This window comes from Narcine bancroftii, chromosome 5 (assembly GCF_036971445.1).
Source record: "Narcine bancroftii isolate sNarBan1 chromosome 5, sNarBan1.hap1, whole genome shotgun sequence".
Classification (NCBI taxonomy): domain Eukaryota; kingdom Metazoa; phylum Chordata; class Chondrichthyes; order Torpediniformes; family Narcinidae; genus Narcine; species Narcine bancroftii.
Genome location: NC_091473.1, coordinates 111,514,413 through 111,541,412, shown reverse-complemented (window position 1 = coordinate 111,541,412; position 27,000 = coordinate 111,514,413). Strand labels below are relative to the sequence as shown.

The 27,000-nt window shown below is 38.9% G+C and overlaps 1 protein-coding gene across 4 annotated transcripts in view; it reads left to right on the top strand.

Annotated features, from left to right (window-relative positions):
- The window catches only part of mast2 (microtubule associated serine/threonine kinase 2), a 416,446-nt gene that overhangs the window by 81,214 nt on the left and 308,232 nt on the right, over window positions 1-27,000 (top strand). Inside the window, exon 1 of one of the 4 annotated variants that reach the window (XM_069938763.1) lies at window positions 20,960-21,716. The exons of the other annotated variants lie outside the window; for them this stretch is intronic. Coding sequence (XP_069794864.1) covers window positions 21,678-21,716 — 39 coding nt within the window. The 5' untranslated portion in view covers window positions 20,960-21,677. Of the gene's footprint in view, window positions 1-20,959; window positions 21,717-27,000 lie in introns of those variants that run through there. 4 annotated transcript variants of the gene reach the window in all.

Here is a 27,000-nt window from a genome sequence, read left to right as displayed (position 1 = left end):
GACTTCTCGTGTTACAATTTTGTTTTCCCCGTTCTCAAAGTTTGCACGGTCAACCTGCAAAACTCTTGCTCCCTCCACGTCCTGTGGATCTGATGCCAGGGTGTTGTTAGGATTCCCAGCAGAAGGCTTGTGGAACTTTACCATTCTGGATTCCTTTTTGAGAATATTCTGGCCATCTTTTAAGGGGGGTGGTTTTAGGGGGGAGGGGATAGTTAGGGAGTGCTTAGTTGAATAGAGCTGTATATATTTGTGATTCCCAAACTCGCCTTGGCTGTAAAAATTAAATCATGGCTGTGAAATTGATTGATTTTTGGTGTTTTGAAATTTCAATTACAAATTGTTGTGTATATATTAACCTGAAAGGAAAAAAAATGGAATCTTCTCGATAAAGTTACATTGTAACAAAAAATATTGATTCAACTTGAAAGCAAAATTAAATAGCAGATGATTGTTACATGTTTGCTGTTCATTTCCTTATTTACTTGGAGACTGTATGTCCAGCTTTTGGGAATGTTTTTTTTCCTTCATCCTCTCTTTGTTTCTCTTATTCTCAAAACCTTCACTTGGGTGCAGGAGATAATTTGTCTTTTTTTTTATAGTCTTGTTCAAGAAATTTTCACACTTATCGCTTGTGTTTTGAAACTTCTCTATTTCAAAAACTGGTCTGTCTTATTTTTAATAAGTGCTGAGTGATCTCTTTTAGATGTATTATTTTTAATATTCATTTTATTGATGCCACATACTATTTGTTCCTTGTTTTGGACTTGTTCATTCTAGTTTTGCAAAGTATCATCTATGAAAAGTTGTGGTTGCGTTACTTTAGTAAATAGAAGAAGGGTATTTATTCACAAATTAAATAATTGATATATAGCTATTTGGGTTCATGTGTGCCACCAAGAAGGAATATCTTTGCGTGATATTCCAAAGCTGAATTTCCTTTAAATTGGGTTGAGCTCTTTGAAATTCACAAGAATCCAGTTATTCAGTTTTGTACCATCTGTTCCATTGTTTCACATGTTTTCATCATTTCCTCTCCGGATTTCCTCCAATGTTTTATAAAATTGAATAAGAAGGGTTAATGGATCTTTAATTGTCTTTGTTTGAACTCTTTTCTGAGTTTTGATGTTATGTTCAAACCACTAAGTTATCGTCTCAACATTCTAAATCTTGAAAACGTGTTTTTAAAAAAGCTTACAGTATAATTGTTTGGTTTAGTAACTGATAGAAATCACATCTTTATCACATTCTGTTCATTCTGCTTCAGTGAAGGTGTTACAAATTAGTGTTGCATTTTCAGAGAAATGAATTTAGGATTTGCTCTCTGTTGCAAAATTAATCTGATCCCTGTGTAGCACTTGTTCCTTTCATTGGAAAAGGTGCTTGTGCAGAATAGCAAAATGGCTGCTACACAGTTAAATAGCATACTTTCAATCCAGTCTGTTGAAGTGCCTTAGGTGCTGCTGTTACGAGCCTAGAGGACCCCAAAACCCAGCAGCAATAGATAGTCACCACGACAAGTGGTTACTTAAACAAAAGTAGTTTTTAATTATTTTTAAACATGAAAGCAGAATCAAACTTTAACTTATCTCTATTAACTTAACTCCCTTCTATTTCTAAGCACACGTGGATGTAACGTGTGTGCAAATTTAAGAAAAGTTCTTTGGTTCACAGTTCAATCTCACTTCTCATTTTTCCAAGTTCAATGGTTGGAGGCAATTCTTAGACTGTGCACAGAATTTAACATGTAGAAAGTTCACCAGACTTTGGTGCTCAAAAGGTAAATGTTTCCCACTCAGGAAGGTTCTTTGGAGATTTGCAAAGAGAGATTTATTGTTCCAGGATTTCCACAACTGAGGTACCTCAATAATTAGTCACCTCAGTATCTTGCTGATGAAACTTGCCTCATCAGGGTTCTCCAGATGAACCACTTATTCCAAGAGAAACATCAGACAGATAGCACTTCCAGTCATCCGCCACTCTGGAGCCTTCTATTTCAGTTCCAACAAGCTTTTCCTGCTTGCTTCAGCTCTGACTGTTCACTCTCTCTCTCTCTCTCTCTCTCTCTCCATCTTACAACTGTTAGAAAGCCCATGTGACTCTCTCACTTGCAAAAACCCCACCTTCTCCAGCAAACAACAGGAGTTATCCTTCTGCTCCCATCTGTTGCTTTAGGTAAACAAACTTTTCATTGACCTTTGAGTGAGCACTTTGTAGGAAGGTCAGAAGCCTTGTAAAAATGTTCAGCACAGATGACGTATCTCCAGTTGATTTATTTGATGACATCATTTCAATTAGCACCTACTGGTAGAATGTGCATAGCATTCTTCATAGTTTCTGAATATGAATTCTTCAAATAAGATCTGTTTTAAAATGTGTATATGTATGCAACCTACTCTAATTTTACCAAATTCTCCCAGTATTTATCTCCATTGCACTCCCACAGCTGTTCTCCATTTTATCCTGTTCTTAGCTTGCTTTCTGCTGTCTCCAGGTGAAGTGGTATCCTTACTATTGATTCTACAGCTCATATTGGGTCAACCTCTTTTTCTTACCAGGATGTAATGGTGTGAGCAAGGATTTCCTCTTTGTGTTTCATAATCATACCATTGTGATTTTATATGATTCATAACTTATTTATATTGGTATGCCTGCAGCTGACGTGGACATTACCCCTCCATAAATCTTCGACCGCGAAACCAAGCCAAAGATAAGATTTCTGTTTACTGAATTATTTGCTACTGGAAAAAAAACGGTGGAGAAGAAACATACATTTCTGATAAAATTGCATTAGTTCCATTTTTTTTTATAATTTTTTTTATTTTTCACACCATAAATCACATTAGCCATGATATACACTATTTCTTTTTCACACATATACAGTGACTTTTTCTCCCCCCCCCCTTCCCTCCTCCCAAGCCACCCCCCCCCACCCCCCCCTCATCCATTTTAGGTATACAATCTAGGTTGCATTAAACCAGTCAGACAATGTTGTCATTCAACAAAAATACACCAGAAATTCTACAGAGTCCATTCTTTTCTTTCCTTCTCCTTCCATCAACTTAGGTAATGTTTGTCCCCGGTAGGTTTTCGCTATTGTATTTAATGTAAGGCTCCCATACTTGTTCGAATATTTCAATATTATTTCTTAAACTATATGTTATTTTTTCTAATGGAATATATTAAACTGCAAGAAAAGGAGAATGAGGAAACAAATGGTAAAACTAAACAAAAATGGGAACAAGATTTAAATATAAAGATAAAAAAGGAAACATGGGAGAAATTATGTTCTGGAACGATGAGAAATACAATAAATACGAGGCTACGTATGATACAATATAATTGGTTACACAGACTATACATTACACCGCAAAAGTTAAATAAATGGGACCCAACAGTATCTGATAGATGTTTTCGATGTAAAAAAGAAATGGGAACAACAATTCATGCAATCTGGACATGTGAGAGAGTAGAAAAATTTTGGGATGATCTCAATCAGATATTAAATAAAATAACAGAAAACAATATACCAAAGAATCCAGAGATCTTTCTCCTAAGTAACATAAAAAAACAAAGAATTTGGAATTGATTTGGAGGATGCACAAAAAAGATTTGTTAAGATAGCCCTAGCCATAGCAAAAAAATGTATTATGTCAACCTGGAAATTGGAAGATAATTTGAAAATACAGCATTAGTTCCATTCTGATGTTTTATTTTTAATAATACAGCGCAGTAGAAGGCCCTTCCAGCTCATGAAACCCATTCTGCCTAATTACACCTAATTAACTAGCCAACCCTGTACGTTTTGGAGGATGAGAGGAATCTGGAGCACTTGTAGAAAACCCATGCAGCTCACAGAGACAATACACAAACTCCTGACAAACAACCCATGATTGGAACCCTGGTTGCTAGGGCTATAATATTGTTAAACTTACTGTTACACTAACTGTGTTAAACTTTTGTGTCATACAGCCATAATTTTTTTTTTAAATGACCATTGCTCATACAAGTCAACAACTTTCCTGTTGATGAATTTTGCCACCTTGATACATTTTATTGATTTGATTAATGTGAAAGACTCTTTCGTCTTGGCTTTTCACATGATAAGCCCATTCTTCTGATGGCTCCCCTTTTCCTTAAATGTTGTGCTTTCCATCATTTATTTTTCAACTTGTGGTGACCAGCAAGTAAAAGTAAAAATCCTGATGCTGTGACAAAATCCTATTGTTGAGATAGTCTCTCTGCTATTGAATTTGAATTTATGAAAACCTTGCGGTCAATAATTTATCAAGAACCCTCAGTCTAGTAGTCAGTTGGTTATTGATATATATTTAATGACTTCTTTTGGTACTAAAAAATGATGGTTCAATTTTCATATTCTATTGTATTTCAAGGCCATTCCAGATAAGAACTTCTCTTTAACATTTGGCAGATATTAATTTGTAAAATATTGAGCTGATAATTTTCCACCCAAAGTCATGTTGATTTCCTGCATTGAGTGAGATTTTTGGTTCATTCTTTCAACAAAGTGTGAAACATTAGAACATGGACTTCTGCAGAGATCTGTTCTGGGACCCCTGCTCATTGTGATTTTTATAAATGACCTGAACAAAGAAGTTGAGCAAGTTTATAGATGGTACAAAGGTTGTAGATATTATGGGTAGTTTGGAATGTTGTCTTAGGGTTCAACAGGATATGACAGGAGACGTCGTTGAGTGGAAAAGTGACAGATGGAGTTCAATCCAGATAAGTGTGAAGTGATGCATTTTTGAAGGTCAAACTCAAAGCCAGGAAACTTTGTTTAACGGCAGAATTCTTAACAGTGGAAAAACAGAAGAATCTTGGGGTCCAAATCCATAGATCTTTCATTGTTTCTGAGGAAAGTTGATAGGGTAGTTAAGAAGGCTTATGGGTATGCTGTCCTCATTAGTAGGGGGATTGAGTTCAAGAATCGTGAGCTAATACGACAGCTCTTTAAAATTCTGGTTGGCCAACACTGCAAATGTTTTGTCTAGTTCTGGTCACCTCATTACAGGAAGGACATGGAAGCTATGGAGAGGGTGCAGAGGAGATTTACCAGGATGTTGCCTGGTTTGGAGAATGTGCCTTAAGAGGCAAGGTGAACAGAGCTAGGGCTTTGCTCTTTGGAGCAAGGAAGGATGAGAAGTGACTTAATCGAGGTCTACAAAATTCTGAATTGCATAGATGTAGTAGGCAGCAATTACCTATTTCCTATGGTGAGAGTAGCAAACACCAGAGGAAATGTGTACAAGGTGAAGGGAGGAAAATTTTGGAGAGACGACAGTTTTTTTACGCAGAGAATTCACATTGGGCACATGGAATACATTGCCAGGAGTGGTAGTGGAGTCTGATACAATAGGGACTTGTAAAAGTCGCTTAGACAGGCACATGAATACAAGAAAAATAGAGGGTTATGCTTGTAAGGTTGGGGAGGTTTAGTTAGTTGTTTAGGTTTCTATCTGTCAGTACAACATCGTGGGCTGAAGGGCCTGTACTGTGCTGTCATGTTCAATGGAACAGTAGAGCAAAGTACAGTTCTTTGGCCTACAATCTAACCCTACCCTGCCCCATTGCTTATAGCCCTCCATTTTTCTTATATCCATGTACCATCTAAGACTCTTTTAAATGCCACTATTGTCTCAGCCTCTACTATCAATACTCTAAATGCATTTCAGGCACCCACCACACTCTGTATGAAATATTCTACCTCTGATATCTCCCTTCTGATGTTGGCCATTGTGGCCCTGGGAGAATGGTGCTGGCTGTCCACCCTATCTGTGCCTCACGTAATCTTGGACACCTGTATTCAGTCGCCTCTCGTTCACTATTGTTCCAAAGAGGAAACCCCAAGCTTGTTCAGCCTTATTTCATAAAACTTTTCTCAATCCTGGCAGTATCCTGGGTAAATCTTCTCTGCATCCTCTCTAAAGCTTGCAGATCCCTTCTATAATGAGATGACCAGAATTGAACATAATTATCCATGTGTGATCAAACTAGAGTTTCATAGAGCTGCAGCATTAACTCGTGGCTCTTGAACTCAAGCCCCTCAATAATGATGGCCAGCATACTATATGCCTTCTTAAGCTCGCTATCAATATGTGTGGCAGCATTGTTCAAAGAACAGATCTAACAACAAAAAGTCAGGTTTGAACAATTTGTCTATTTTCAGGACTAGGGGAAAGCAAAGGAAAACTTTCACTCGTATCCACTGAGTAAATCATGTTTATAACCATGGAGACAGTCTATCTTGAGCAGACTTTACATTCTTGTCTGTGGATTTCTGTAATTGGTCCCTAATGTCGTTTGAGTTTCAAAATGCAGTTTCCTTTTATGGTTTCATTGAGGTAGCTCATCAATTTAGTTATATTGTAGATGGTGTACTAGCCTGGAAATCATAAATACTTGTCTAGAATTATGATAAATGATCATGTTTATTCTGTGCTATTGAAAGTTCAACATTGGCTTGTTTTGTGAGCAAGAATTAATATATTGCAAAGTCCCTGATTTTATTATAGTTACAACAGCAAAATAACTAGTATTCACTCTTAGTATTCTGGGAAGCATAAAGAAACAAAGATTTAGTCCATGGATGACCTAAAATGAAAACCCCCAAATTTTTGTCAGTGATCCGGTGCATCTTTAAAACTTTGTTTTTTTTCCACACCTTATCCAGCATCTGAACTGATGTTAATTCTGTCTTTTTACAGACTAGTTTCATTCTACAATATCTTAGTGGGTTTTTCATGGCATGCTTAGCCCAGCAATAATTGTTTAACAAATAAATAAAAATGCTTTCTGTTCTTGCCAGTTCTCTGATTGGTTACACAGCCAGCATGATGACCTTGCTCCTCGTAGCAACCGGAGGGGCTTGTTGAACCGATCCCTCACAAAAATCTGTGTCAGAAACTAAGTTTACAGCACAGAGTTTCCGAAATCTCATGGTCAATCTCTCTGTTCTTGGTTTCTGAGAAATGCTGCTGCTTTTCCAGAAACTGTAGCATGTGGAATGATAATTTAGTCAATTTGTTGTTCATGCCTTCTACCCAGGTGTGAATAAATTATTTTTGCAGTTTCTCTTCTCCCCTTCCCTTTTGGAAGTTTATCTGCCATATTTTCTTTTCCAGTTGTGCAGAGTCACCAACTGAATCCGATTTTATTTCTCCATCCGTTCTCTAAATTTCTGAGCAGTTTACTACAATCACAGCATCTACAGACTTTCTTGTTTCACTCCACAATTTCCAGTTGGTTGCAGTTTTTTTAATTTAAATTCCCTTCATGAGGTATCATAATTAATTTGCATTGTATTTTTGAAACAAGGCATGTTACAGTCTGACCAGTTTCATGTTTTCAGGACGATGTATTGGAATTTTGACCACTTTTGGTGGGCACTCCAAACAAAAAAGTATTTTAAAATGAATAAGGGAGGGGGAAAAATGCGTATCAACATTGGAGAAGAGATTTGAATGCCTGGAGTGCCTGATTATTCTTGTTTCTCCAACAAGAACAATGGATTTAAAAAAATTCAGGCTTTCATTATATTTTTAGTAAAAACAGAAAATGATGGAAGCACTCAGCAAGTTGAATCACATCTGGCAAGAGAAAGTGAGTGAATGTTTTAGGTGAATGGATTTGTCAGCACTGGGCAAGAGAGATATAAACTTGTTTTAAATGGACGAGAATGTGCCAAGAAGATTATTTTGATTATTGTGTTTTGCTTAAGTTACGAGAAATCATCAAGTTATCAGGAATAAAAATATTTAATTGGTTGGATACATAAATAATCATGTGAATTTTATAAATCTAGTGCTTGAACCATTTGCATTGTGAGAATTAAGTGTAATTTCTTCTTAGGGAACTATTATTGGGCTTTATGTGAGTTTCCCGTGTTAATAATTGTTTTCATATTTCAATGTTAACACTGACACATGTAATTGTAAAAAAAAACAATTTCTGGAGAAACTCAGCAGGTCAAACAGTGCCTTTATGTAGCAAAGGTAAAGATACATCACCAACGTTTTGGGCTTCATCAAGGTGTGGGGGAACATGAGAGATGTCCGAACAAAAGGGGGAAGGGGGTGGTAAAGGTGGGAGATAATAGGTGGGGAGGGGGGCAAGCAGAAAGGAGGGAGAGGAGTCTAGGCTACGTGGAGAGAGAAAGGAAGTAGGAATTGGAATAACTAGTCCCCCCCCCCCCCCCCCCCCAAACTAGTTATTCCAGTTCCGACTTTCTTTCTTTCTCCACCTAGCCTAGACTCCTCCCTCCCTTCCTGCGGTCTCCCCCCCCCCCCCCCCCCCGCCCCTTCCCCACCCTCACCACCTATAATCTTCCCCCTTTTGTTCGGACATCTCTCATGTTCCCCCACACCTTGATGAACGGCTCAAGCCCAACACGTTGGTGATGTATCTTTACCTTTGATACTTTAAGGCACTGTTTTAACTGCTGAATTTCTCCAGCATTTGTTTGTGTTTTTTTCACAAAAAAAACCTTGTCAACATAATCCTGTGTTTCACCTTTGTAATTAATTGTATGTTGATGTAATTTACTGCTTGTATGCAAGGTGCTTGAAAACAAGAACTCCAGATTCAAGGGGAGTTTCATTCCTGCTGTAATCAGTCTTGTTTTATGGTAAAAGATAATGCCCTTGCACTGTTTTTAACTACTGTACATTTTTCTCGGTACCCTGCATCATTTGACTCATTGCAACACTATTTATTTGTTTATTATTGTAATATACTTGGCAATAAACAATTCATTCACTTATTGTTTCTTAATTAAATGTTCTTGTTTTGTTCACTTCCCATAGTAGAGACAGCTCTTCCAAATGGTTTCGGTCCATGCTGCAATGTTTAATTCTTCTTGTTATTTCTGGAAACCAGAATGTGAATTGGTATTGTCCACAATTTTGGTCATCCAAAGAAATCTGTAGATTCATCCGAGAGTGATCATTGAAGTCCTTTCATCTGGCATTATTTCATTTTAGCTTTCTCCGAGAACATTTATTGGAATAAATAAAAGTATTTTAATTTAGACTTCATTTTGGAAACAACAACTTTAATTCACTTTGTTCCTTTCACTTATTGAAACAACACAGCCATTTTGTAACAGCATTATCACATACCATTTTAGAGTGACATCTGTAAGGATATTTTAAGACAGTTGAATCAAAGTCGAGTCAAAGATCTAGATTTTAAGGAACAATTTACAGGGGAAGATTGTTTGGGAGGTTTAGGGAAGGAATTCCAGAGTTGAGGTCTATTTAATTGGAGATTGGGTAGTCTTATTACCATTTAAAATTTGTAGTTTGTTATGTCCAAGGAACAAAGCATGAACTTTGTTTCACTGCAAATTTCTATCATGTATCAAGCCAGTCAAGTGAAATAAAATTGGCCTTTTGGTCAAAAGCTTTTCTGCTGTTTGTTGTAGACTCTGTTCTTTGCTCTACTCATTATGCACCTATGTCTATGTGGCCAGGCACAATTCCAATGCTATCTACAAATTTGCTGATGACATCACAGTTGTTGGCAATGAGGAAGCGTACGGGAGGGAGGTAGATCAGCCCTTTGAGTTGCGTCAAATTGACAACCTTGCACTTAATGTCAGCAAAACCAAGGAGATGATTGTGGACTTTAGGAGGGAGTCAGGGGAACACGACCCATTTCTCATTGAGGGCTCAGTAGTGGAGAGGGTGGGTGTCAACATCTCTGAGGATCTGTCCTGGATCCTCCACAGTGAACCATGAAGAAGGCCTGCCAGTGGCTATAACTTGTGGTGCTTGAAGAGATTCGGTATGTCACCGAAGACTCTCAAAAACTTCTGCAGGTGTACGTGGAGTGCATTCTGTCTGGTTGCATCACTGTGTGGTATGAAGATGCCAAATCTCAGGACAAGAAAAAGCTCTAGAGGGTTGTTAACTTGGCCTGCGACGTCACAGACACCAGACTTCACTCCATCGAGGATATCTACATGCGGCGGTGTCTTAAAAAGCAGCTTTCATCATCAAAGACCCACACCACCAAAGCCATGCCCTCTTCAATCTGCTACCATTGGGAAAGAGGGTCAGGAGCCTAAAGATGAGCATTCATCGGCACAAGGACAGCTTCTTCCCTGCTGCCATCAGATTCCTGAATGATCAATGAACCAAAGACACTGCCTTACTTTTCGTGCACTATGTAAGGTGGTTCATAATATGAAAGTTTGCACTGTGACGCTGCAGCTAAACACTGAATTTCATGACTTGTTCATGACAATAAATTCTGATTCTGAGAACTACCGAGCAAATAGAAGTAACCAGATTGCTGCTCAAGATGGTGGTCACGATGATTAAGGAACTGGTGAAGAGGAAGTGTGATTTTAGACTGAGATGGAATCAAAGGAACTTTAGACTTTGAAGTTTTGGTTGGAACAATGGAAGTGAGTTTGGAATCATGTCTGAGATTTGTGAATACCAGGTGTGGTATAGTCCCAAGGGCACAATTTTAAATGTCAGTGGATGTGCCTAAAGCCTGTCTCATCACTGGATCTATGGGTTAGAACTTGATTAGGGATGTCCTTTGTAGCATGCCCAAAATAAATTTTGCTTGGTTTAAAGGTTTTGCAAATCTGGTCAGTGTGAAAATAACATAGGTTTTTTTTTTACCATTGGACACCATTGCATGTCATCGGGTCCCTGTGCTTTACATTTCCTTAAATCAATTGTGCAACAAAGTGTTTGAGTCATGATCTCGTCAACTTTGGAAGATGGATGACTGAACACCACATCAGATTGTGAATTTGGTGTCACAACCAATGGTTGGTGTCCAGCTCTAAATCCATTGAGAGTTATTTTCAAATATTCTTCAAGTGCGGTAGGTTAGTGTAAACGCGAGTAGATTGAACCTTGTTAAAATATTTTCATTGTAAATCTTGCAGTATCTCAAAGTAATCAGATACAATAAATACCTTTAGCATTTTTAATGAGAGCTAATAAATTTCAAGTGGCTATAATTAGTCTTGTAAAACTGAATGGTTGAGATGTTGAAAAGAAGGAGAAACATCTGGTTTTTTTTGTGCTGTAAATCTTTCTTTCCTATTTAATGTGAGGTAAAATTGTGAATAATTGTGCAACATTGGCCAAAGAGTTTATTTTCAAGCACAAATTAGGCTAGCTGCTTTGACTGTAAGAATACACAAAAATTTATTTCAGCTTAACACAATTTCCATGTTTGTTTTTCCAATTTGCTGACACATATTCCAAATTACAGAGAAGAACCAAATGAAGTTAGTGTACCTCTGAAAGTATTGATCACACTTGCCTTGCTCTTTTTCCCCTCACTACTCTCCCAGAAGCTCTTATATTCAGATAAACTGTTAATTATAAATTTTGTAGGTTAAGGAAAATTGCTTGTCACTGTCTGAAACCCTTTCTCTTCAAATAATTTATATCTAGCTGGCTAATTGTCTGTTAAAGATATTCATTCCTATGTTCAATGGCTTGATCTCATTCAGATTGATTTATGACTAAGTGATTGAATATAAAATAAAATCCTCAATGGATTTTAGTAGCTATTTTCATTTTGTAGTGGCACGGTGAACAACATGATCAGTGTCACATTATTAGTGCTGATGGCAATTTCATACTGAAATCGCTGGGTTTTTTTGGTTTTGGCATCACTTGATTAGAGAGTTATGATGTTTGATATATCAGTTAACTCCTGATTGTCAACAAAAGTGGTCAGTAAGCATATAGTATTACATAGGTTCAAAATCCAATTAAAGCAAACAGCTGGGAACATTCAGCAAGCCACTGAGCATCTGTGAAGGCAGAAATAGAGTTAACAGTTTAAATTAAAGACTGGGAAAGACAGGATACAACATAGTTGAAGTTGCAGAGAGGTAAATGAGGGATTAGCAGGACAAAGTGAATATCTCTGATAGGTATTAGCCACAGTAGTGATCATATGCATTAAATGGTAGGCTATTGAGATGTGCAGAGCAACAGAGGAATTTACGAGTGATGGTAAATAGTACCCTCAAGGCTGATACTCAGGTAGATGGTGTGGTGAAGAAGGCATTTGGAATGTTGGCCTTCATAAATCGGAGTATTGAATTCAAGAGTTGGGAGGTTATGATGAAATTGTACAGGGCATTGGTGAGGCCAAATTTGGAGTACTGTGTACCGTTTTGGTCACCAAATTATAGGAAAGATATAAACAAAATAGAGAGAGTGCAGAGAAGGTTCACGAGAATGTTGACAGGATTTCAAGGTTTGAGTTACAGGGAAAGGTTGTGCAGATTAGGGCTTTTTTCTCTGGACTGTAGAAGATTGAGGGGGGACTTGATAGAGGTGTTTAAGATTTTAAAAGGGACAGACAGAGTAAATGTGGATAGGCTTTTTCAATTAAGAGTGGGGGAGATTCAAACTAGAGGGCATGGTTTAAGATTGAAGGGGAAAAATTATAAAGGGAACATGATGGGAAATTTCTTTACGCAAAGGGTGGTGGGGATGTGGAATGAGCTTCCGGCAGACGTGGTCGAGGCGGGATCATTGGTTACATTTAAGGAAAGACTAGATAGTTACATGGAGAGGAGAGGACTGAAGGAGTATGGACCAGGTGCTGGTCAGTGGGACTAGGAGGGTGGGGATTTGTTACGGCATGGACTAGTAGGGCTGAACTGGCCTGTTCTGTGCTGTAAGTGGTTAATATGGTTATATAACTAATGCTTGATAGGTTCCTACATGGTTGATAGGTAGGGAGAAGAGAGAGAGAAACACAAAGAAATAAAGAAAAGTTATGAAATGCAGATTAATTCTTAATTGTTGAGACTTCCTCAGGACACTAAAATTAATACTATTCGGATGATTTATAAATGTAAACCAAATAAACCAAAAATCTGATATCAGCTATATATTTATTATCAAAGTCTAGGGACAATTCCCAAGATAAGATTTAAAAAGTTATGGGAGCAAGATCTCCAGCTTTCATTTTCAGATATTACATGGGATTCTATTTTAAAATTATTACATTCTTCTTCTTTTTGTGCCTGTCACTCACTTCTACACTTCAAGGTTATACATTGAGCCTACTTTTCTAAAGTTCAGTTGGCTAAATTTTACTCCAACATTTTTACCAATGCGACAGGTGCAGGACTGAAGACAACTCTGTTACACGTGTTCTGGTCTTGTACTTTTTTCCTTTTCTGGGAAGATATTTTTTGTACCTTATCTTTTGTCCTTAATGCTAATTTGAGACCAAATCCCTAAATTGCCCTATTTGGATGAACTAAAATAACTGATTTGAATTTAACAGTCTCTCAATCGCATGTAATCTCCTTTGCTTCCCTTACTGCACGAAATTCAATACGGATGAAATGGAAGGATGTTGACCCTGCTATTCGTACTCAATCTGATGGTATCTTTAACTTTAGAAAGAAATAAGATGTTCTACCAATGTAACGGGTTTGAATTTTTAAAATTTATTTTTAAACTACTTTCATAATTTATAAGATTGTTCAGATATTGTTCTGTGATTATAGTCCTCTTAATATGGTAGTGAATAATTTGCAACTACTAACAACTTTGGAAGGAAAGAGAGTAGATTTTGTATAATAGTAATTTTTTTTGTCTTTTTCAATTAGCCATTTTATATTTAAGTGCGTTGTGCCCAGTTTTCTTTTAGTCTGTTTGTTAAAGTTCTTTGTTTATAAATAAGTTTTTTCCTCTATATAATTATTGCATTTAAATATTCCTCTTTACATATTTACTCTTTTTAATGACTTTATCACTATTGAATACTGATAAAAATATTGAAAAAGATACGCAGATTAGAGTTGTCAGAAATTCCTAGTATTCCTGTTAATAATTTTAGTTTGCTCATTTTCTCTGCTTGTTTGAGGGCTGGCTGCAATTCTCAATCTGTAAAATAAACATGATTTTCCTCTCTCCGGTGACTGATTTGCTGGGCAATTTCTCCAACTCTAAAATGTCCAGATGTGTTTGCCTGATTCCTCTGCTCAGAATTGTCACCTCAAACTCCCAAGAGTTCCACTTGAGCTGCATCAGAGGCCTCATTCTGCTGATTACCTGCTGCCCCAAATTCCAGTATAATCATCTGGATTGGAATAGGGCCTCGCGCGCCACAACGTAGCAGCGAGCAGAGTTTGCCGGTCTCAAAGTTATCGTTTTATTTTAATAATTGGCAGATATATCACGTATGAAATCTATGAACATTGAAATAAATAACACAAGAAAATAAAGTTAACAAAAACATTATTTTGCTTTGATTTCATGCAATTAATTAATTATGTTCTATATTTTCCCCTCACTGTCCCCTTAAAACTAATTGGGGACTTGAAGACTGCAGCATCAAATCAAGCTAACAATTTTGACTCTGAAACTGACAATAACTTACAAACTTATTTCTGCTTCAATGGTGAACGTTGACAATTCTGTTTGGAACTCTTGACACACATCAGTTCGTTCTGGCTCATATTCTTTGAGATCTGTTCTGGGTACTCAAAATCTCAATCTTAAGAATCTTAAGTCAAAAAGATGCAAAGCAGTTTTGAAAGTGAGATCACATGGGTTTTTAGATGTGTCTTAATAGGACATTGCTTTTTTGACAGAATTGAGGAAACAAGGAACTGGTATGTCCACAAGGCCTCATTGTCATCTGGTCATTCAAAAAAAGATTTTTATTTTTATTTAAAGTCTGATACACTTAAAGTTACTTGTATGTATATTCATGAATGGTATTTCTGTATTGAGTTTTTTTGCAATGTATTGGATCTGTTTGTATAACAAATGCTTCATTTTATCTGTTGACGCAAGTGATTGCAGATGCTCTAATCTAAAGCAAAGCAATCTGAAAGAGAAATTTAGCAGGTCAAGCAGCATCATTGGGAGAAAAACAATAGTCCTGTGAAAGGTTCAAGGCCGACCTCTGAGTACTCCAGTAGATTGTGTTTTGTTTGTTTGATTTTATTTATTTTTCAGTGCAAATTTTGGGGTCTTGTTTTTGCTGACAAGTCTAGTATGTATTGCTCATGCCATGTTACTCTCTGAGAAGATGTTGTTGACCTTCTTGAATTATTTGGTCCTTCTGGTGAAAATGCTTACAAAATACTCTTGGGTAATGTGTTTTAGGATTTAGATCCAGCAACCTTCAAGGTTCAAGGAATGGGTGATTTTTTTTTGAGCACAAGTCAACCAAACACAATGTCATGGCAAAATGCCCATCAGCATTCACTGAATTTTGAGGATGGTACTATGGCCACTTTGTTCCAGTGATGAAAGGAATAAACTGGGTGTTGATGCATGCAGTTGAGCAGGCATGTTTGTGTGGATAATGTCAAGCTGAGAATTTGTTTGTGTTGGTATCGTCATCACCCAGGCAATTGGAAGGTATTCTGAATTGTCCCTCAGTATTTGAGCCTTCACAATATACACCAGTGATTTGGACAAGGGAATCAAATATGCTATTTCCAAGTTTGTTGATGACACAGAGCTAAGTGCACTTTTAGGGAGATTAGAAAGCAACTTCAGGGTTTTGACAAGATATGTGGCAAATCCACTGTAATTGGATTAATGTAAAGATTCACATTGGCGGACCAGCTGTTATTTAAATGATGATAGCTTGGAAAATGTAGATGTCACTGAAAGCAACCAAGCAGGTGCATCAAACACTAAAGAAGGCAAATGACATACAGGCTTTTGTTGAAGAAATTTTGAGCGCAGGAGACTGGCAGTCGGTGAGACTACACTTGGAGTACAACCTTCAGTTTTGTTCTCTTCACCAGGGAGTGCAGTGGAGCTTTAAAAACTTGATTCATTAATATGGCCTTCAGCAGAAAATTTTGCAGGGTTTTTTCTCTCTCCACTGCACAGTTTGTTTACATGGGAATTATGCATTTTGAGATGGGCATAATGTTCAAATCTGAACCTGCACACCTTGTTAAAAATAGAGAATATTAAGACTTCCCTAAGCAATTTTTCCATTCAGTTTGAGTGGTGCACCATCTGTACAAGTGGATTAGATTTTGACGAAAAAGTAGCCAAATCTCATTCAGCAGGTTAGCAAAGATACTGCCAGACATCTGATAACCAGTGCAGCAGAGAAACAGGTGTATATGTTGGATGTGCTCCAAGTAATGAATGATGTTGGACACATACGTCTTTATGGATAAGAATTAGCTGTTCAGGCCTTCTCTTGCTTGGATCTATGCCCTGATATTTTTACATATTTTACAAGATCAGCAGAAATTGAACCAATGTATCAAGGATTTTTTTTGAGGGAGAACAATTTGTGCGCTGTCCCTCCTCAATTTGTATTGATCCATTTAATTTTTGTCAAAAGTTTTTGTACATGTGTGATTTCCCTTTTTTCCTTCCTTCCCACTCAAAAATTCATTTTCAATAGCTATTGTTTCTATTGCTGGTTCTATAAATAGGCTTCAAGATTGCATAAAAGTCTGAGTTACAAGAGGAATAAAGTAATTTCATAGTATCACAGAAAAAACTTCTGAAACAATCATTCATGTTGTTCAAAATACTCTATTTCCTTTTTTTAATAGTGATGGGAATATGTTCCGAAGTGTATTTGACTTCACAAGATCACAAGACAAAGGAACAGAAACAGGCCACTAGGCCCATCGAGTTTGTTTCCTAAATCTACACTAAACTACTCGACACTAGTTCCAATTTCCGGCCTTTTCCCCATATCCCTTGATGCCCTCACTAATGAGATACTTGTCTATTTCTTGTTTAAGTACTCCCAGTGATCTGGCTTCCACTGCTGTATGCGGCAGTGAGTTCCACAGATCCACGACCCTCTGGGTAAAGAAGTTCTTCCTAATCTCTGTTTTATATGGATAACCTCTAATTTTCAGACTATGACCCCTTGTCCTCAATTCACCCACCAAGGGAAACCTCTTTCCCGCATCTACCCTATCTAAACCTTTCAAAATACAAAATGCTTTTATGAGATCTCCTCTCATTCTCCTATACTCCAGTGAATACAACTCAAGAGCTGCCAAACGCTCCTCATACGTTAGCCCTTGCGTTCCGGGAATCATCCTAGTAAATCTCCCCTGCACCCTCTCCAATAACATCACATCCTTTCTAAGATAGGGGGCCCAAAACTGCACACAGTACTCCAAATGGGCTCTCACCAGTGCCCCATAGAGCCTCATCAACACCTCTTTACTCTTGTACATTATTCCTCTTGAAATGAATGCCAACATAGCATTCACTTTCTTCACTCCAATTTCACCTGGTCATTAACTTTTAGGTTTCCCTGCACAAGGATACCCACATCCCTTTGCCCATCCAAATAGTATTCTGCCTGTTTATATCCACTGTACATTTCTCTATGTTAAATCTCATCTGCCATAATTTGCCCAGTCTCCTAATCTGTCTATATCCTTCTGCAACTTTACGGTTTCTACTACACTTCCTACTATCTTGGTGTCATCTGCAAATTGGGTCACAAAACCATTCATACCACAATCCAAATCATTAATATAAAATGTAAACAACATCGACCCCAATACCGACCCCCGCAGAACACCACTAGTTACAGGCAGCCATCCAGAACGAGAACCCTTAATTTTAACCCTGCCTATCAGCCACTTGTCTATCCAATTTAATAACTTCCCTGTAATTCTATGGGCCCTCATCTTATTTAGCAGCCTAATATGCGGGACCTTATGAAAAGCCTTTTGAAAACCTAAATAGATAACATCCATAGCCTCTCCTTTGTCTATCCTACTTGAGATTTCTTCAAAAAACTCTAATAGGTTGGTCAGGCAGGATCTACCCTTTAAAAAAAATCCATGCTGAACTTGGACCTATCCTGACATGCATCTTCTGGTATTTCATCACCTCATCCTTTAGGATCGACTCTAATATCTTCCCAACCACCGACGTCAGACTAATTGGCCTATAGTTACCTTTTTTCTGTCTCCCACCTTTCTTAAACAGCGGAACCACTTGATGCCTATCAATTGGCTTTCAAAATTTTCAAGAGATATTGTAAGATCTTCATGAATGCATTGACATGTCAGATGGAAAATAAAGTGGAAAAATGTGAGGTTATTCATTTTGGTGAATGTATGAGAAAAGCCTAGTATTTGTAAAATGGTGAGAAATTGTTCAATGCTAATATCCAAAAGGAGCAAATTGTGCTTATTACAGTTCATTGATGGCTGGCATTTCTGGTTTTGCAATCAGTTAGATGCATGAAATACTGGAGAAACACAAAAATGCTGGAGGCACTCAGCAGGTCTTGTAGCATCCATAGCCTGATGTTTCAGGCCTGAGCATGAAAGCCTTCAGTTAAACAGGATTTGATTGCAATGAGTGAGGAAGTCTGACTGCAAATGGGTGTGGATTTGGTGAACCTGCACCTGGAATATTGTATACAATTTTGGTTTCCTAGCACAGGAATCCAGATAGGAATCTCTTTACTGCTTTCAGTGATGGTGTATTTGCCACATGGGCAGAGACTGGGTTAATTTGGTGAATGAGAACTGAAAGAATGAAAGGCAATGTTAAGTTTTTTTGAATTTTTTTTTTAAATTTGAAAAAAAACATTGAAAAAAATTTGAAGGATGTGACAGATGAGTTGCAGAGAGGATGCTTTCCCTGCCTGAGGAGTCCAGGACTGGAAGTATCATTTGAGGATAACATTTATAATTGAGATGAGGATAAATTTTTTTCAAGGAGAGAATGGCAAACGTTTGAATTCTCTACCACAAAAAAATGTGGGAACTTGGTCATTATGTTCACTCAGAACAGAGGCAAGGTAATAATTGGTTAATGGGATATTGAGATTGTGCTGAGGTAGTGTGATCAGTGTGATGTTGATGAATGATGGAACAGGCTTGAATGGCCATATAGCCTTTTCCTATTATTTCTGACCTTACACCACATATTTTGCATTCAAGATATCAGTGTTTATTTGCAATGAGAAAGTAGAGATATTAAGATGTTGATGCAGATTGAGTTTCCAGAATTACAACTTTGTTGCAAAGCAGGCACACCTCATGACACTGTTCAACAGGTCATGGTATAAATATAGAACTTCTCCAGAATCAGAATTTATTGTCACGAAATTCTGTGTTATGCAAACATTCATATTTAAACTATCCTACAATATTAAAATTAAAAAAAAAAAGTAGTGCACGAAAAGTAAGGGAGTGTCTTTGGTTCTCGAATATTCAGGAATCTGATGGCAGTTGGGAAGAAGCTGTCCCTGTGCTGTTGAGCGCTCGTCTTTAGGCTCCTGTACCTTTTCCCCGATGGTAGCAGAGTGAAGAGGGCATGGCCTGGGTGGTGGGGTCTTTGAGGATAGGGGCTGCTTTTCTAAGATACTGGCTATGTAGATGTCCTTGATGGAGTGAAGTCGGATGCCTGTGATGTCACTGGCCGAGTTAACAATCCTCTGGAGTTTATTCTTGTCCTGAGAGTTGGTGCCGCCATACCAGGCAGTGATGCAACCAGCCAGAATGCTCTCCATGGTACACCTGTAGAGGTTTATGAGAGTCGTTGGTGACATACCAAACCTCCTCAGACACCTCACAAACTATAGCCACTGGCGAACCTTCTTTGTCATGCTTTAAGATGCAATTCTGTTTGATTTTGTCATCAATTTTTACAAAAATATAATTAACATCTAAGAAGAAAGCAACATTTTTGAAGAATATATTGTTCTTTAACTTGTCCCCAGTTTGGAAAAGAAAATAACCACCCAGTATTTAAAAAAAAAATGATTCACACTTTAGCATTGGATTATTTTTGGAGCCTTCATGTAGGTTAAGTCCAGTTATGCTATCACCAGGTTGTGGATCCATGTGTCTTGGAGTAGCTATATCTGATTACTGGAAATATGGATTTGTGTGTTGTGCTGGAACCACACCATTCCAGGTTATGTCGGTTGGAGTTTCGTGGAATAGATGTTCAGTGTGCTTGTAGTGTCCATATCATTCCAAAGCCGATGGTGAATCACTGCTGGAAAGGAACATGAGAAAGAACGCCACTGATTATGTCCTCTGCAAACTGTGTCAAAATCTGCTTTCTCGGGGTTGGCTGGTTCCCGATCATATCAATAGGCCCTTTCAAACGACCATGTAAAATGGGGTTAACTGGGCAATTTGCTGGTTAGCCCCCCACCATGGCAGTTAGAAAGGGTCTGACCTGGTCAACCCTATCAGAACCCAACCGGTCCTGACCTACCTCAGAGGTTAAACTTACCTTGGCTGTGACCACAGGTGATTTGAATGGCCAACCCTCTTATTCTGGTGACATCAGCAGTTTTGGGCAGCCAGTATCTGAACATCTGGCAGTTCTTCAGGTGAACATGTGACGCATCATTGTGGGGGTGGGATCCTCCTTCAATCGCTAGGTTGGCGATTTAAAGGGTCGGTCCCTCTGGACTTGAAAAAGTGCTTCCAGCCCCTTTGCCCCAGTCATCGCACCCGGGTCCCAGGAGAGCTCCCCAGGTGCTGCAATTTGAAAAGGGCGAGTGAGTGATCTGAACAACATGGAGCTGGGAGAGTTAGCAGGGGGATCACGATTGACATTTTTCCTTTGATTAGCGATTTGAACAAAAATATACTTGCAGAATTTCTGTAGACTTGAAGAATTGAAATCATGTACAATGTGGACTATAGTGTGCGGTGCTGAAGAAATGTTTTCACATGTTTTAATTCTATGGATTTTTTTTTTGGGGGGGGGAATGTGGAATTGGTTTGGTCACATTTCAGAACAAACATTTTGAACAATAGTTTGAACCATGTTGGGGACCCAAGAACTGTGGAATGGACGAGATCTGAGCCAAAGGGGCAGGGAATGTTCTCAGCAGCGTGGCTGGATCATACAGGCAAACCTCCCAACGCTGGTCTTCTGGTTTTGGCCGGCTCCTTGCATTCAGTGGTTTCCAACAGCAGATGGGGAGGAAGCGCTACTGCTCACCGGATCCGCATCAAACGCTGCCTGTCCTGGCGGAGCGGAATTTTTCTGGTTGCCCTTTGGATTTGGGCTGCACGTTACCCCTTTGAACTGCAGCCGGGCTTTCAAATGAGCCCGGTCAGCTCGGCTCGGGAATTTCCGGACATCTCGTTTGGACAGTCACTTTATGGCGTGACTTCGGGAGAGGAGAGTCTTTTGTGGCGATGGAAGGTGTAAATGCGAAAGGCAGGACTCTTCTCGATTAAAAAAAAGTGAAGGATGCTCCCCTTGGCGTGGAAGCGGCTCTGAAGCGAAGATCGTGGCCCGCAGTCCGATGCAGGAGAGCTGCTCGCTGCCTGTGCCCCAGCCGCTCCGCCGCAGTCCGATGCAGGAGAGCTGCTCGCTGCCTGTGCCCCAGCCGCTCCGCCGCAGTCCGATGCAGGAGAGCTGCTCGCTGCCTGTGCCCCAGCCGCTCCGCCGCAGTCCGATCCAGGAGAGCTGCTCGCTGCCTGTGCCCCAGCCGCTCCGCTGTTGCGGGGACCGAAACGGCAGCCAAGAAAGACGCTCTGTTCGGTCGCACGAACTCCAAGCGAACCCGCGCCCCCGCGGGAGTCCCAAACCAAGTCCGGCGGCTCAGGACTCGTCGCTGCGGTCTGCTGCTGATGTGAGCCACTGGCCAAACAAACTGTTCATATTCAGGTTCCACCCACTGCAGAGTGACACTTGATTGGTACCATGGATGATTCGAGCATTTTGAGGCGAAGAGGACTGCAGGTAAGACTTGGCGGAGGAAGCGGCCCTGAACAAAGTTTACGTGCTTGTTGAACAGCGCAGTAAGTGGGGCCACTCATCACGGGCTGCTTTGAGGAGGGCCTTGTTCTCCGCCAAGGTTGACCATGATTCACCGAAATAGGAGCGCATCGTGCGCGCTTAAAACAATGATTTGCATCGGAAATTGGAAGAGCCAAGGCTTTAACAATTTAAAATGTATCTGCGAGCCAGGAAGGCAGCGAGCCGAGTTTCTGAAGCTGAACGACCCTCCAGCCATGGGCCATGATGCTTGCTTCGGGGTTTGCTGCTCACTGGTGAAGCTGTGGCTGATCTAAAATCCCATTCCTTTGTTTATTCCGTTTGACTGAATGTTTATTACCATCAAGGCAAGTCATATGCACAGATGCATTGAAAGTCTTACCTGCATAACATACACCTAATGACACATTAGAATAAAATAAGACAAAACTCAGAGGGGGAAAGTAATAAAATGGAACCAGTTGAAGTAGGTGAAGTGGTTAGAACAGCTCAAGTGATGTGATTTTTTTTGTGGCTTCCTTTCTGAGAGTAATCTGTTTCCAATCATTTGTCCAAGTTCCATTTTTTGAAAAAAAACCCTGCAAATGTTGAGCAACAGAAGACCAAAAGAGTCCGATCTACTCCCTCTCCCAACAGAAGAACTGCATAGGGCTGGAATCAAAACAGAAAATATTGCAGTCATCAACAAACTCAATCAAGAACTTATTTAAGGACTCTTACTTTTGCACGTGATTGATTTTTTGGCTCTGTGTTTTGTTTACATAAGTACATTGAGTACCTTTGTTTTTGCACGACCAATAAATGGTAATTCTGCCTCCTGCAGGAAAATGAATCTCAGGGTTGTACCTGTCGTCACGTATGTGCTCTGACAATAAGTATGAACTTGAGATATTCCCACTAGGGAGCATCTGTGGAGAAAAAAAGCTGTGATCTCTGGGCCCTTCAATTCTTTTTCTCTCTTCTCAGATGCTGAACACTTCTAGCTTAATAATTCAAATCTAATCAGATATTAGAAAAGATATTTCAAGCGAGTGTCTTGATATTCAATATGGAAAACAAAGCATTTGTTTTTGTGTGTAAATAGTATGCAATACATGTTGTGTTTTTGCTGTGTCTGGTGGAAGTTGGAAATTGGACTAGAATTTTCTATCGTAATTCACCTAAACAGTGGTGTCATTTCCAGCTTGTATTTTGCATGCATGGTTATATATCAGTATGTGGACTGTGCAGTTGAACTTTTCCAGAAAAAAATGATCGGTAGATTTGTTTACTCACTGAAAAATGAGGAGTACGATTTGCAGGAAGTTAGGAATTGCATTTGAATGGAAACTTCCTTCCTTGGATGTGACTTTACTTTTGATTCATTTCTTCTATATTGATGATTAAACACTGTCCTTGAGGTTTTCGATCAGTGACTTTGATAGAGATCGCTTTACCTCAGCACAAAATGCTTTGGCGCTGATCACTGACAGAAAGTTCGATTACTTCACTTGAGAGTGTTGAACCTCCTTACCAGTCGTGAAATCCTGTATCCTATCCACTTGAGGTGATCCATCCCTCTCCCCCTCCTGCTGGATAATAACAATTAGTTTGTCACATCAACAATAAATTGTCACAAAAAGGAATTTCAACTGTGCTAACTGGCTTCATGGAGCAAGGAGTCAAATTAGGCCACAGCTGTGAACTTTGGCAACAAATACCATATTTCAAATTATAATTTTGCTTCTAACATTTTAAAATGAAAGAAAACGTGATACAGGTGATTCCCCTGTTACAGCCACTTGTGTTATAGAAATTGTCCTTGAAGAATTCAAATTTACATAATTTTTCAAAAATTTGAGAAAAACAATTGAGATATCTTGTGAAATTTGCATGGGGGAAAATAAGTCAACACAAAATGTGAAAGAAACAATAAATTTTGCATTTTTAAATCATCAAAACTAATCAGCAAACTCCAAGACTTAGGGCTCAACACCCCTCTGTGTTATTGGATTATGGATTTCCTTACCTCCAGACCACAGTCAGTGAGGATTGGTAAGAACATCTACACAAATTCCATCAGTTCTGGAGCACCACAGGGCTGCATTCTCTGTCCCTGCTCTACTCACTTTACATCTATAACTGTGTGGTTCGGTGCAACAATAACACCATCTACAAATTTGCTGATAATACCATGATTGGGTGTTGTATAAAGTAAGGTGATGAGTCAGTATTCAGGTTGGAGATTGGGAAACTTGGCTGACTGGTGGACCAACAACAACCTTGCATTCAATGTCACCAAAACTAAGGTGCTATTTGTTGACTTCAAGAAGGGAAAGCCAGAAGTATACAATCAGTGATCATTGAGGGTGAAGAAGGTGAGCAAATTTAAGTTCTTGGGAGTCACTACATCTGAGGATCATTCCTGGACCCAACACACTAATGGCATCATGAAGAAAGCATGTGAACACCTCCACTTCTTCAGGTGTTTGCAGAGCTTGGTCTGACACCAGAAAACCTGACAAATTTTTGCAAATGTATGATGGAAAGTCTGCTGACCGGCTGCATCACAGTCTGGTATGGGAATACTAATATCCCTGAGCATAAAGCCCTGAAAAAGGTAATGGACACAGGCCAGGACATCCTGGCAAAAACCTCCCCATCATTGAGAACATCTACAGGAACACTGCCATTGGAGAGACACAGCAATCTTCAAGAATCCACACCACGCAGCACATGCTCTGTTCTTGCTGCTGCCATCAGGAGAGAAGTATAGGTGCTACAAGACTTGCATCCCTAGGTTCAATAACAGGTGCTACCCCTTGCAGACTCCTCGACAACAAACTCAGTCAGGGACTTGTGCACTTTTTTGATATTTAAAAAATTATTTCTGTATTGCACAGTTTGTTTCTCTTCTATCTGTTTATAGCTCTTTATTTATTTACATGTATATGCTGTGTACCTTTTTTTGCACTACCGATAAGTCGTAATTCTGTCTCACCCACAGGGAAGGAATTTCAGGATTGAATGTAATGTCATGTACTCTGACAATAAATCTGAAATCAATTGGGTTGACAGTTACAGTCATGTCCATCTAATGTAGTGTGGCCACAGTCTTCACCTGCGAGACATTTTCTCTGAGCTGTTGCATTGTGGGGTAACACAGTGGTTGTGGCCAGCTCTTATACTGGTTCCTTAAAATAATCCTTTGCTCTTTTGCTACTTCCACTAAGTCACTGTGCTTAAACCTGTTACCCTGATTCATCTGACACTACCTTTTCTCTCTCAAACCCTATCCTCGAGTTCTATTACTTTCCTTGACATCCCCATTTCTTCAACCCTTTTCTAATTCATGTGTTTTGCATGTCAGAGAAAATGCCTCTCCGATGAATAGCATGTTAGTGCTGCACTCTGAGATGTCTTTTCACATGTCCTTGGATTTGAGAGAACATGGCAAAGGAGGGTCTGTGACCATCAACACAATCAGTGCGGTGACATCATATCCAAATCTTATTGCCCCCACAGTACTGAGTGGTGTTAAGTAGAAAGTAACAAAATTACTTTCACGTGAGCCTTATCTGCTAAATAATTGCTGTCGGTCAATTTGTTTTGAAAATGGCTTCGAGAGAAAAATCATCCAGTAGGACTGCATCTTCACATAATATTGGGTTCAATGGGAAAATGTGCTTTGTGTTCCATAAAATTGTGATGTGGTTGTTTTTTTAGGAATGTTACTTCTCTGAAACTGTGAGCTACCAGTTGTATTTTGTTTTGCCAAGTTGATTTGTCCTAATTTTTGCAGTTGGATAAAATGTAATGCCTATTCAACACACCAAAAATTGTATGAAATGGAATTGGCATGCACTCCTCAACTCCTGAAAGGAGTAGCTTTTTTTGTGTACCTATTATCAAAGGTGATAAATTGTATTTAAAAATATGCAGCAAACATTATAAAATATGGAAAAATATTTTTTATAATCAATAATTTGGCAGCACAGCCTTTACAACGGGACTGGACCAAGGTTCGAATCATGCGTTCTCTGTAATCAGTTTGTACGTTCTCCTTGTGTTGGTGGGAGCTTCAGTTTCCCCCCACCGTTCAAAAACCCACCGGGTGTCAGTTAATTGGGGGTAAATTGGGCGGCACAGACTTAAGGGCTGAAATGGCCTGTTACTTTGTTCTATGTCTAAATAAGTAAATAAATCACTACATTTAAAAAATGAAATAAATTAAAATTAGATTCGTTTTTGGAGACTTTGATGCTTAAATTCTACAAATGTTATTTTATTAATATAATGCAAAGAAAAAGATCATTCTGCAGTTTCCAGTATGTTTGATGTCTCCTCCCAATGTCTCTTGAAAGAAATTGATTATAACCCTTTTTAATCTGAGTATTATTCTGTAAAATTAGTTTTCTTCTTGGTGGCATATGGACAGACAAAAGCACTTGTTTGGCTTGGTGGGCTGATTGACTACTGCCTCAAGATGGATGGTACCTGTGTTTGACCATGTTATTTACTTCAGTTATGATCCTTGCTGCAGTTTTCCGCTGGACTGTTGGCTTTTGGTTCATTGGTATGGTCGTATGGAGTGTGGTGCAGTTCAGGACCCCTCTCATTTTAATTGGCCATCAGCACCCAGGGAGTGAGTGGCTGTTGCAATCAGTGAGATTACTCCGAAACAGCGACATCAAAAATTAAAAGTTTTGCATGTTCTTGAGTGCATGTAGAAAAACATCTATATATAATGAAGATTATTTTTAAAAATCCACTGTTTAAAAAAAAAACTAAAATGCTTTCTTAAAAAAAACTTAAAAACAATTAGTACATTTAAATAAATACAATTAAAGGAAGTAAAATAGTCAGTTCCACTTGTTTTGATAGCTGATTCCTCATATTAATTTTGGTGAGACTGCTGTATTTGTATCAAGTTCAACAGCATAGGCTCTGTGTGCAGATATTTCTAAGTATGTGTGCTGAGAAGCCTCTCGAATTTGCACTGCTCCATTGGGCACGATGGGGAGTCCACAATGCAGAGACAGGTGGCATAAATCATTGTGAACCCTTTGGGCATTTGCTAGCAGGTGGTTCAAGAGCAGCAAAGGCATGTATGCAGGCAAATCTCAGGAAATGCACATTGGGCCTGGGGGATAGAGAATGAAAGAAAATTAAATGAAGATGATCGGCAAAGAAGGCTGTCATTTTTGTTTTAATGTTTTTTACAGTTGACTAGCTTATTTGGCACATAAAGGGGAAAAAAAGTACCAAG